Source organism: Centruroides vittatus, unplaced genomic scaffold, assembly GCF_030686945.1.
Source record: "Centruroides vittatus isolate TY-2023 unplaced genomic scaffold, ASM3068694v2 scaffold_1323, whole genome shotgun sequence".
Taxonomy (NCBI): domain Eukaryota; kingdom Metazoa; phylum Arthropoda; class Arachnida; order Scorpiones; family Buthidae; genus Centruroides; species Centruroides vittatus.
The window spans coordinates 87,107-100,890 of record NW_027122675.1 but is presented as its reverse complement, the minus strand read 5'-3'; the positions used below and the strand labels follow the sequence as shown (position 1 = coordinate 100,890).

Sequence of the window (13,784 nt, the reverse complement as noted above, 5' to 3'; positions counted from 1 at the left end):
GATCCTCTTTCTTTTTATCGTTTCTTAAAAGTTTGAAAACAGTGGGATTACGTCGGTATACAATACGAAAATTATCAGACCTGGCAGTACATCTATGTATCTTGTTTAAAAATGGAATGTAATTAAGCACTATTCTTTTTACATTTATTCCAAACACATTTTATGTTCTATAGTTAATGTTGTATTTTTTTGTAACTGAGGAAGATCGTTAAAAGCGATTGAATACGTTATTATTTTATTAAATTTTGTTGGATTGATTAAGGTATAGTTTACTGTATTTATAAGTAATTTAATTATTAGTGTTAGTAAAGTAGTGAGTAAGTAATTAGTAGCAGTCTAGTAGTTAGCAAAGCGGCAACGCGACGACGTAGACTTTTGCGCAATTATTTAGAAAGTTAATTGAGTATTTGCGGATCCGCAGCGCTGGATCCAGCACCAGTGCTGGATCCAGCAGGCCAAAGAATGTGCTGGATCCAGCTGGATTGCTGGAAGAGGGATCCAGCAATTGCAATCCCTAAGCACAAACCCACAACAGAACTCCCACTGTTTGGGAAACGGAACCGCTTGGCCACCGGCACTGGCTAAATGCAGACTAACTTCAGGCCATTTGAGTTTTAATAATATAACCAAAGATCAAATTATTACCAATTACTTGGAATTAAACTGAATCTTTCTTATAAATCATTATTGATAATATATACAGTTGAGTCTGCATAAGTCGACACCCCGAAGGGGAAGTGGAAATATGTCGAGTTATCCAACGTGATGACTAAAGTGAAGTTGGAAAAAAAACCACAAAACTACAATTAGGAAAATAGAGTAGTGCGTTGTACAGTAGTATAGGCTTACAATACATTGTGTCCTCCATTTACAATTACTCTGTAGATGAAAAACTGAAAAATTCGTTTATTGTTGTTTGTTTTGAGCACTTAACTGTCTCGACTTTCTTTTTCAACGAGAATGAACGCCTTGAAAACATCATCTTCGCAATTGTCAATTGTTGGCAAGTACACTCAAACCTGTTTTTGTGCAGTCTTTTTTTGTGCGATTTTTTATTTGTGCGATTTGTTTTGTGCGGTATAATACCAATTTAATTGAAATTCATATACCGCACAGAAAAAAAAAAATCGCACAAAACAAATCTCACAAATAAAAAATCGCACAAAAACAGGTTTGAGTGTAATGTTTAAGGATTCTTAATGCCTCTAGTGTGAGAAAATGCAAAATTGGATTCTGGTGTGACGTTGATGTAGATTGTATATTTTCTTTTTGTTTATCTGTTAATATTTTATACATAAAAATACATAAAATGTTAAGGCATTGTTTATTAAGTATATAATATATATATATATATATTAATAAAATATATATAATTAATTATATATTAATAAATAAATCGACTCCCTCCTGAAAAAAAATGAGTTCGCACCACACGTGCAGAGTGAATTCATTTTTTTCAGGAGGGGGTGACGACTTATCGGAGTGTGGGACAGCAAGAAGTATGTCAACTTATCCAGTGGTGACGAGTTAAACAGTGTGAAGTAAACTGGGGTTTTTTTAACATTAATGCCTATGTAAGTCAGCCAGGACCACAGAAAACTGACTACTTAACCGACAGTGTTCAGTTATCCGAGTGTTGACTTATGTGGACTCAACTGTAGTTATATTGGTTCAGAACTCTAGAAAGGCAAAGAATCTGTCTTTAAATTTATGATTTAAACCAACATTTTCTGGATTTTTTTTATTCACAATTTTAATCTACAAAATATGCATAGCAAAATAGCATCTTCTGTAAGTTTCCAGCTGTTAGTCTTTGCCTAATATACCTTTTCTCCTGCTAAATGGATATTCCATGTCACTTATAGGGATTTAAGCAGTGTTTAAGCCCTGCTAGATTTTCAGATATGAACTCTCTTAGCAAATCAGAATCAGCTGGAGTTGCTTCTTCCAATAAATGACAACTTATAGCATCCATAATTTGATATTCTTTGTATAAAACACTGAAATACACTCCTTTATAAAATTACTTTTTCCCAAGCATTAGTTTTCTCAGAGTTTAGTTTTTTTATAAAATCTCAAATATGTCAAAATAATTGCTAACAGTCCTTGCTTGTTAACTAGGAGGAGACCCTTAAAGCAGTGGTCACCAACCAGTGGTCTGTGGACCACTGATGGTCCGCAAGAAAATTTGGACATTAATCAATTCCAGTTTACGCAAAGTATTACAAAAGAAATGCAAAATGCTAGGCTGCTTTTTCTCACTCATTGAGGGTTTTTATTCAAATTTAAAACCAAACATGAAATGATCGTTATCAATAAATAATAACGTCAATAAATCAATAAATAATCAACAACAAACAAGCAATTATTTATTGTGACATTGTCACAATGCAGGGCTGCAATTTTTAATCATATTTTTAATGTATTTAATTTCAAATATGTGCTCTCCGCCTCAAATTAGTAACGGCTTGCCCCTGTACATCATACTTTTCTTTTAACAACAGAGTTGTGTCAGTCATCTATCTAACACCTTACAGAGAAAAATTTTTTTTATAAAAATTACTTATTCCCAAGTATAACATGACTTCTGGTTTGCATCTAAAGTTCACATATAGTTAATCGGGGCCTCCTGCCCCAAAGGTTTCCATATTTGATCTTGTCTTTCATCTTTCTAACTCCATTCTCAAGATTAAGGAAAGACAGATCAGCAGAAAGACAACAGTGGGAATTTATAGGTCTACAATTTTTTCAAATTGCAGGCCAATAATGTTGTAAGTGCAATTGCTGTCCTTTGTGGAAAAGAGCCAAAAATTCATAAACTTATTTCAAACAAGCAGCAACAAAATTCACATTAATTTGTTATAACTAAACAAGTGAATTTCATATTAATAAAGTAAAATGGAACTTTTATGATCATTATTCTATAGACGTTGGTATCTTTTAAAAAAATTTATGATAGTGGTCTGCAGGATTCAAAATTGTGAGGTTAGAAAGATTGGTGACTGCTGCCCTAACAGACAAAATCCAATCTTCACCTTCATGTAATACAGCTTGTTAGTAACCGTGTTTGTAGTCTGTGCAACAAAAGAGTAGACATGAATGTAGAGTATACAGCCTGAGCTGAAAAGGATGAAAGGAGTCATATGGCTAACCTCTTCACAGTTGACACATGGATCTGATCACTTTCAGTTATTTTGTTTTTTACATTCCTAAAATTTTTTTATACAATCTTTGTCATAATTTTATCGTTTTATTTTTTTACAAATTTTATTACTTACTCTTAATTCTAACATTACTCACACATTAATCACATGTCTCCTTTCATCCCTTTAATCCAACAGACTTCCAGATCAGGCTGACTCATGTCTACTCTTTTTTCACTGCACAGACTATAATATATAATGAATGAACACAGATGGGCTCTCTCCAACCTGCACCGACTGGTGTGGAGGGCCACAGCCATCTTTCCTCTAGCCACGTCCATGAATTCTCTGAATAATATAAGGCCCTCAGTCCCCAGTGGTCGAACTGTCCCTGGTTACAACAGCAACTAGTGAAACATGAAGAAAGGGGGTGCTAAGAATCTTCAGGTTAGACCAGGTCGCTACACGATGATTTTCATTACACACAATGGATAATCCTTATTATCTGAAATTTGGTTACAGAAGCTAGAAGTAGAGAGAATTAACTGGGATATCTTAAGAGTCTCTAAGGTAAGAAGAAAAGAAGAGAATTGAACTCAACGGCAGACATGTGCTATACCACAGGAGAACAGATAATGGCAAAATTAGTGGAGTTAGTTTTCTTATTCACAAAAAATAGAAAAGCTATATTATTGAGATTGACATCTCATCAGATAGAGAAGCAAGATTAGTTATCCAACTGTCGAAACAGTACAAAATACAGATTGTTCAAGTTTATACACCAACAATAGCTATTCTAATGAAGATATTAAAGATTCTTACAGTGAATCAAAAAAGGAAATCATTATCTTAAGATAATCATGGGTGACCTGAATGCAAGAATTGGAAGAAAGAAAGATGGAAAAAGATTAGTTGGAAACTATGGCTATGGTACAAAAATGAGAGAGGAAGCAACTTGTCAAATTTGTAGAATATGAACAGCTATAGATTTTGAATTACTCTTTCTAGAAGAAACCATAAAGGAAATAAACATAGAGAAGTACAAATGGAACTACTAGTGAAATCAACTATGTCATATCAAACAAGAAATTTATAATCCATGACTGCAAAGTTCTCAACGATGTCAACATAAGCAGTAATCACAGAATAGTGAGATGAAAACTGCTATTAAACACAAAAATTGAAAGAATGAAGCTCATTAAGATTAAAAAAATTCCATTAATATGGAAAATATGCAGGAACAATAAAATAATTTTCAATTTTCAATAAAGAACTGTTTTGAAATTTTTAGTAGTACAAGTAGTATTGAAAACTTAAATGTTACAGAAATAAACAGAAAACTAACAGAACCCTAAAAGTTGCAAAATAATTGGAGAAACAGGAACAAAGCCAATGAAGAAATGAGCAAAAATTTTGACATTGTCACAATGCCGAACTGCAATTTTTAATCACTTTTAATTTATTTAATTTAAAATACAGGTACTCCTCACTTTACAATCTATCTGCTTAACGACCACTCGCACTTACAATCAATCGAGTTTCGACCTGCAATTCGGGGAATCCCCTTTCTCAGCTTGAGTGTCGATCAGTGGCGAATGGTGACATGCACACTAAGCATACTATAATAGTCTTATAGTACTATAATAGGCTAATAGTGTACTATAATAGTCTTTTTTATGAATAAATTTGAAGTTTGTTGCACAATTTGTATAATTTTACAATGCTCCTATATTCCCGGTGCAAGCTCCTCGCTTATTGACCAATTCACTTAACGACGTAGTCGTTGGAATGGAACTCCATCGTAAAGTAAGGAGTACCTGTATATTTTCTTGATCTCAAATGGTTAGTAGTGTCTTGCCCCTGTACATCATACTTTTCCTGATAACAATAAAACCATGCCAGTCAGCTATGTTCTGGAAAAAATTTTTGAATTGAAAAAATGTGAACAATTAATATAGTTAATTGGGTCCTCCTGCCCCTAAACTTTCCATATCTGATCTCAACTTTAATTTAACACCATTCTCAAGATTAAGAAGGACAAACAGATGGACAACAATGGGAATTTATATAGGTCTAATTGAAGTAAATAAACAACTGTTTTTTTATTCCTCTCCAGATGATATGTTCAGACATACTCAATGTGGTGTGAAGTTAAGAATGCTAACTCTTGAATTTGGAAAAAAAACTTGTTAATTTAATTACATATAAAAAGCATTTTAAAATTAACAGAATGTTAATTTTCACATATGACATATAGACCAGAAATTTTGTCTGCTAAATCAAGGTTTTACTATACAGTACTTAAATTATGTTAATTATAATTTTTAATATTGTTCATTCATTATTATTTGATTATTGTTTAACTGTAATTCATTTAATTCCTTAAATTTTTGTTGATGAATTTTTAAAACTGTAATAAAGATATTTCTTATAAAAACCTGTTCTAATTTAGGTAGATTGTTCTTAATTACTTAGATACCAATGCTTAGATTGAAGATGAGTAAATAAATTTGAATGCAGAAGATCTGTGCTTTGCATTTTTTGTCTTTTAACATAATATATCTGTCAACTTTATATATAATGGGTAGATATAAGATCAGTCAATTATATTACATAAATATTTACTATAGAATAAATGAGACAAATTCCAAACATATAAGACATTCATTTTTACAGAATTCTAACAGAAACACAATTTTAAAAGTATTAATTAAGTATTTATGAGATGCTTTAATATAAAAATTCACAATTATTTAATATTAATCATGAAAAATTAATTTTTAAGCTAATATTTTTTATTTATAAAAATATAAATAATTGTTTTAAATCTAAACTTTATTCCTATTTTTAAAATCCTATTTAAGTAAGAGCAGTACAACAACCCGGAGAATGTTAAAAGACTTAACATTCTCCGGGTTGTACATTTACTTAACCAGTTATTTAGAGAGCCAACGTAATAATGTTCACAACAAAATACTTGGCTCTCTAAATAGTAGTAGTAGGTTAGATAAGTGAATAACTATACAAACAATACATTTTGGATATTTGTTGGCCTAAATCTATTCTGTTGTATATTAAAATATAATTGGAAAATTACATAAAAAATTTCCATGATAAATTATTAAATTTTTATAGAGAGAATGCAAGCTTTTATTATATTAGTGTTTAAAAAATTACAAATTCAGCATCTTTTTAAATATATAAGACAGTCTTAATAACACATATATATATAAATATATATCTTATTCAACAAGATGTTCTCTCCACTTAAAAAATAATAATTAAAAAATAAACAAGATTAATTACGTATGTATGTTTTTATTCTTATTTTGTATGGTTTTTCGGTAAAATAATATACTTACCGATTGGATATTCAATAGCCGATACTACAGTTCCCAACGTTGTCTGAAGAACTTCACTTACTTTGCGTGCAGTAACTTCAACATTGTCAGAAGATTTGATTTCTGAGGAAGAATCTAACATTAGAGAGGGATATAAAAACAATTTTAATAAAAAGAATTTCATCTTAAATATTTGATTATTAACCTAACTGAAGAAACTACTTTAATTTATAATAAGACTCAAGAAATTTTGAATATGTAACAACTATGATCATCACAGTGATAATTTTAAGAATATTTTTTTTCTAAATTTTAATATAATGTAACTTCATTTATATCACTCACACTGCATTTCACCCATTTACAAAACAGCAAATCTGATGGAAATTATTAAATTACTATATCAAAGATAGTAAACAGCATCTGATATAATAATAATAAGTTTTTTTGATATCTTTGATGATATCCTAATAACCATGAAAACTCTACTGAAAAATATGGAATATTTATATTATGGCAATAATAAAAGTGACTACCATTTAAGAATACTTGATCTATGAGAATTCAATTAAATAAATAGTTTTGTTTTATCTCTTCCATTTATTAGTAGTATTTGATATGATGAGTGCCAATATTTACAACAAAATATTCTAATCACAAGTGCAGTGAGATTAAAATTCCCATATGCTTTTAATTAGATGGCTTGTGGGTTCCAGTCTCCATTTTCTTTGTTCACAAAGTAACAAGTGCCATTATGTACAAGTTTTTATCAACCAACTTCTACAAGCATATCTCTCTTCTTTTAATTAATGACACTGTGATCACCAATTTGACTCAGAAAGGAACTATACATGGCACTGCTTAAATATAAACAAAAATGGCTGACACAAGTCATTTCAGTTCCTGTGTGAGTAGTGTACAGTCATCTTTAAACTTGGAAAACACACATGCCTTAAATGTAAGTTTGGCTAATACTTTCACTTATGTTTAAGGCGCTCGTGTTTTCCAATTTTAAAGATGACTACACGCTACTCATACAGGCATTAAAATCATAAATAATCTGAAATAGATATCATCGTATCAAACACGTTAAAACATTGAAAGCAAATTGGTCAGACAATGCCTCTTTCAAGACAAACTGATTTCAAAAGCAGCCTAAATCCACCCAAATTTGTCATCATCAATTACCATTTCAGCTATCCCTATTAATGGAAAGAGTAAATTAATTAGCTTTGTTAGATTATTTAGTTTAATAAGAATAAACAAAATATATTAAAAGCAAAATTATGTTTATTCTCCATGACAGAACCAAGTAAGAGAAAGTAGAAAAACAGAATGAGGTAAACTTTTATATACCTAATGCAACAGTGTAACATGCCCAATATTGTGCATGTCTATGGTTTTATTTTCATCATCCCATACAGAATGACAAAACTGGTTGCCTCAGAGATATTTTGCATAAATAAATTATGAATTCAGGTGGTTATTAATAGAGTAAAGAGGTGATCAACTTAAGAAGGATTAAAAATAATGAGCCCAATGGAATAAATATTCTGTTCCAAAAAAAGTTGGTCATCTTGAGAGGTTTTAATGTACTTGCTTTCCAATTTTTAGCATTCTAAGTCATTATCTCGGCAAAATTTTGTTATTCGTAAGAAATTTATGGAAGGAAATGTTTTTTGTATAAGATTATCAGCCATTTCTTTAAGTTATATCCATTTCTCTCATTTTATATTAGCTCCATTTATACTGATGAATGATCTAATCAACACTTATATTTTATTTTATTTAGAATTATTGAATGATAGATAAATATGTGTTTGTAGCACTTTAAAGTTATTTAGAAACAAAGATAGGATGATTAGGTTATGTCAGAATGAGGTAAATTTTGACCATAAGAAATAATGGAAAAGCCCACGAGAGGTTTTTAAGAATGAGGTATGCTTATAAATCAGTTACAATGTATATAGCTTCTGCATTATATCTTAGAGGCATCCAATTAAGCTATAAAGCAAAAGAAATCTTAAATATAAGAAAATGTTCATGATATGGGTTAGATCTCAATCATATAAATGAAATTGGTTTTGGGGATTTCTCAAAAATAAGAATTATGAATTCATCACTTGGCAGTTAAATTTCCATCATTATTGATAATTAAATAATTTACTTTATATCCAGTTTAAAAGCTTCCTAAATTTTAAGTTTTTTCACAAAAATTTAAAATTTATATGTATTAGAAGGCAATGTTTAATCTTAAGTCTCTTATAAACCAACACATATTCTTATAAATCATGTTAAAAACCTCATTTTCTGTAGAAAGTGAAAATGAAAGAATTTTAAAATTTTATCAATATAAACAATTTAAACGAAATTATTACTATTTATATATGACTTATTTTAATAACTATTGTTATAAAATCGGCAGAAAGGTTCTCACTTCAGAATGTCTTCTTCCTAGAAACTGCATAGTTCAAAGGATAGAGATAGAAAAGAACATAATCCTCTCTGTAGCTGAAAACTGAATATGTCCAACATAAGTTACATTAGTTGGTAGTTTGTGGTTGATATACATAAGATATATACCTATGTTTGACTCACTTTCTTTTGAGTAATGTATGACTTTTTGGAAGGTATTGCTTTTACTTGCTCAATACACTTGTCGCTGCTTACGCTGAAAGTGTAGAGTTATTATCTCCATATCTGGTAAACCTTTTTAAATGTATCTGATAATATCTCTCTTCATATTCACTTTACTACCTATACAAACCTTCCATTGTCCAGGTTTTTCGTATAAATAGTTGCTGCCAAAGCTGAAAAAGTCCACTGGACCTTTTAAAAATATGAAGACTTTACAGGTATATCATCATCATTAATACCAAATTGGTCATGCAGAGATTTCATATACTACTGTATTATCACAGATGTATGTATAGATGCTTTATTATGATGGAAGAAAGTTATGTGAATCTCACCAGAATAAAGCTGGATAATACAGACTTCAACAATTGGTTTGGGAATAGTGTCTATCTATACCTGTACATTTTATGATTGTGTTCAGTGACATATTGAGGAGAAAAAGCAGTCCTATCTGGTTAAACCCCCATCACCATCATCCCTTTTTCACAACTTCCTTGCATGTTTTCTTCTTCTTTGACAAAACAGTTACTTCTCTTTCTGTTGGTGTAGCTCGTGAACAGCAAGGCATCAATAACAATTACTGCATAATTGCTCCTCCATCCAGTCAACTTGTTTTTACAGTTTTGATGACAGTTTTGCAGACCTTCTTTTGTTTCGACTTCAGGCTTATGAATTGTCCTTTTCTTGCAGATCATCAACATTAGATTTGTGTGTAAAATATTTTGTAGTTTTAATAGATGACACATTTTGGTAATTTTCCATTGCAATATTGAGTTTTCTTCAGTTGCTACAGCCTTCACTTTCTTGATGATCTGGTGTATGAACTAGATACAGCCATTTAACTATGCAGCTTTCTGACATTGACAGCAGCCTACCTTGCCAAACTGACATGGTTAATAAATACTGCAAATCACTAATGCAAAATGACAGTTTTGTTGTTTCAATGTTTTCACTAAGCTCCTGGAAGAAAAACCTTCTTTGAAAAGGCTGAGAATCACACTCTCTAATTCAACATCCAATTTTCTTTAGGAGATGTTGTATAAGGTAATTCACTTGGGATTGAAACACTTTTTATATGGAACTATTCCAAATAATACAAAAAGGTAAGGCATGAAACATGAATGTGAAACAATTCTTTATTTCAAGATAAAGAAGTCAAATAAGATATGTTTACGTTGCATGTTATTCAAATGTAACTATGCTATCATGCAGTATTAAAGAAAGTAAATATTCAGTTCAGAGTGAATCAAATCACCCTGTATATTTGCAAAATAATGGCATACATATTTGCCTTGTTGTGAAAAAGATTTTAACATGTTAATATATTCTAGAATATTCTTCACAATTGCACAAGATAGCTTGGGTAGAGACACAACTTCCCACAACGTGCAGTTTTTAAGTATGAGTCAAAGGTATACATCCTCTGTACTAGTAATGATGTTTCTGTAATTATGTGTGTACTATCTTGTTCAAGTAGACTTCTAGTGAATAAAAAAAATGTTATTCCAAGTTTTCGGTAATTTTTGTTTTTGCATACTTTAGTTTTGTGATGAAGTTAGTTGTTTTGGTAGTTAATAAACACCTGTTGCTCATGCAACTTTATCTCATCCCTCTTTCATTAATAAACAAAATCCAGATTAACATCAACTCTAAATACTGCTTATTCCATATCAGACAACATTGTTATATATCTATATCTATTTTCATGCTGGATTCTAACATAAGTGTTTAGCACAAAAAACCCAAAGGATATAACAAAATCAAGTTAATTATATCTCAATTTCAAATAGATAAAATAAAAAATTTTAATGAACTAGGAATAAAATTTTTTAAGATGAGTATTACATCAATTTGATTACCTTCTTTAAAGCATTTATCACAGACACGAACTGGTGACGGACCCCAACCTTTGTCAGGAACAGGTTTAGAATTAGAGGAACAGTCATCACAGAATCCACCTCCACATGCTCTACAATGATGTTTCTCATCTAATGCTTCAAACAATTTTTTGCATTGACCACAATGCTGTGTTTTAAAAAGTAAGTTAACAATTTATTTTATATTTAAAAAAAAACTAAAACTCAATTTGTTATTGACACATACTGTTATTTGTGAATTTGGTATCCAATAACTAGGAGCAACTTTATCTGCCATCCAGCTACTGAGCATTTTTGTAGGTCTTGCACTAATAGAAGACATTGTTTCAGATATATACTGGACACCATCAAGAACTCTCTGAGCAGCATTCTGATTTCCTAATGGATGAAGTGAATCCTGTAACATGTAGAGATAATTAATAAAAATAGTAACATTAGAAGTTTTAATTGATGCAAATAATTTTTCCACTTCTCAAAGCTAAATTATTCTAAAAGCATTTTAATGTGTTAAAGGTAAATTATTATAACTATAATTTTAATTTTCTTTATTTATTTTAAAAAAATAGCTCATTTTTAGCAAGACAAAAAAAACAATTAGATTTAAACAGGTCTGAAGACAATAAATTTCTAATAACTTACTCAGAAATTAATTTGATAAAGTTATAGAATTAGGGTAACAAATGATTCCCCCACTATACAGGTACTCCTCACTTTACGATGGAGTTCCGTTCCAACGACTACGTCGTTAAGTGAATTGGTCGACAAGCGAGGAGCTTGCGCCGGGAATATAGGATCATTGTAAAATTATACAAATTATGCAACAAACTTCAAATTTATTCATAAAAAGACTATTATAGTACGCTTAGTGTGCATGTCACCATTTGCCACTGACCGACACTCAAGCTGAGAAAGAGGATTCCCCGAATTGCAGGTCGAAACTCGATTGATTGTAAGTGCGAGTGGTCGTTAAGCAGATAGGTCGTAAAGTGAGGAGTACCTGTATTATCTTCATTTATTTTATTTTAACAATGAATATATTTTTGCCTTTTAAACTGGGATGTTAATTAAAAATTTAAGATCATGAACTTGTTTAAATTTATGAAAGAAGCATCAATACATATTGCAAAATAAAAGAAAACAATACTGTATTCTAATATATCTATGTAATAGTAAATATGGACTATTACAGAGGAGACAGGCACTTTTGACTTTCTTAAATTTAAGGATTTTCATATTTGATGTAAAGAATTTTTAACATGACAAATTTTTAAGAAAACTTTATTTAAATTATATAACAACAAATCAGATTGTAAAATAACAATTATAAAAAATAATTAACATAACAATTTAACTATTATTTTCTCAATCAAGAAATATAACATATCATAATGAGGAAATTAAATATAATTAGAATCGAAATTTCTGGGGTTTATCAACCAACTTACGGATGAAGAGATATTCTATAAATAAACAGCACTAATAATTTTTCTAATACGATTAAACACAAAAAAATCTAACAGTAAAGATACATATATCATAAAAGATCATTCATTGATAAATTCCTATATATGTCTTCATCAATTGAATTAAATCTATTGCATGTTACAACTTAAGAAGATACTAAAAATCAAATAATCAACCTAAATTTGTTATAAAGCTGCATTTTGGCTAATTAAACTACAAATCTATGTAATTTAGATTAAAGATAAGCAATTAAGTCAACATTTCATATTAAATTAAATAAATAATTTAGAATATTCTAGAAGAAAAGCTTGATCTGGAGTGAGACTTGGATCTACAACTTCTATTTACTGTGCAGATATATTGCCAAGTATCCATACCTCCATTTGATCTTTGCTTCCAGTCTAAATATTTAGAAAATATAACCACACAGGTAGCTCATTTCATAGTCTGATGGTTACTAAAATCCCATAGCCCTCCTTGGTTACATCTTTTAAAATCATTTAGTTTGGAAGCAAAGATTGGATGGAGGTCTGGATAGCAGAAGTTGCAGATTCACACCCTGCTTGGATCAATCTTTATTTCCAGAATATTCTAAATTATTTACTTAATTCTAATTATTAAGTTTAATAAAAGATGGTAGCACAATTGCCTACCTTTAGTCCAAATGACAGAGCATTTGTATATTTAATTAGCCAAAAAACTATCCAATGATAATTCCAGCTTGATTATTTGATAATTAATATGATTTAGGCTTAATTTCTTACATGATATTAAAATCTTTCACATCTCAATTTAGATATTTACAAAATTATTTTATCAATACTTTAGCAAGCTCATTAAAGTAATAGTAACTTGCATAAGTACAATAAATGATTTTAATGCAATTTAACTAATAATGATCAGAAGATATAAAAACAGAAATTTTTAATAGTTTAAATATTTACAAATTAAAAATTTACAGATTAAAAAATTTGGTTAATATTACCTATGGTATCGAAGATGGAGACGGGGAAATTTTTTTCCCTAGCGACTCGTCGGCGATGGGGAAATTTCTCCCCTCTCTACTTTCAAGATGGCCGCGTTTCCGGTAATCTCGAATCAGATTCTCGAGTGATAATCTCTACTGGGGGCGTACCCGTACTATCTGTCGCATTATGCAAATTAATATTAATTTTTCGACGAGAGGAAAGTTTCGACGTGTGGTACGTCTATCGAAAACCGAAAATTTATTCGTAAGAGAAGTCTTTTTTTTTGTGATTTAGGTTTGTATATTTCGAGATAATTCACATTTTGTGTGATAATATTATTAACGATAGCTTTGT

General features: G+C 30.2%; 1 protein-coding gene across 2 annotated transcripts in view; it reads right to left on the bottom strand.

The window, feature by feature from the left end:
• The window catches only part of LOC136986926 (zinc finger FYVE domain-containing protein 1-like), a 70,466-nt gene that overhangs the window by 10,050 nt on the left and 46,632 nt on the right, over nt 1–13,784 (bottom strand). The window contains exons 10-12 of one of the 2 annotated variants that reach the window (XM_067284568.1): nt 11,225–11,395; nt 10,981–11,146; nt 6,506–6,619 (exon numbers count right to left, since the gene is read on the bottom strand). In XM_067284568.1, coding sequence (XP_067140669.1) covers nt 6,506–6,619; nt 10,981–11,146; nt 11,225–11,395 — 451 coding nt within the window. The remainder of the gene's footprint in view (nt 1–6,505; nt 6,620–10,980; nt 11,147–11,224; nt 11,396–13,784) is intronic. The other variant, XM_067284569.1, reaches the window with a different exon arrangement.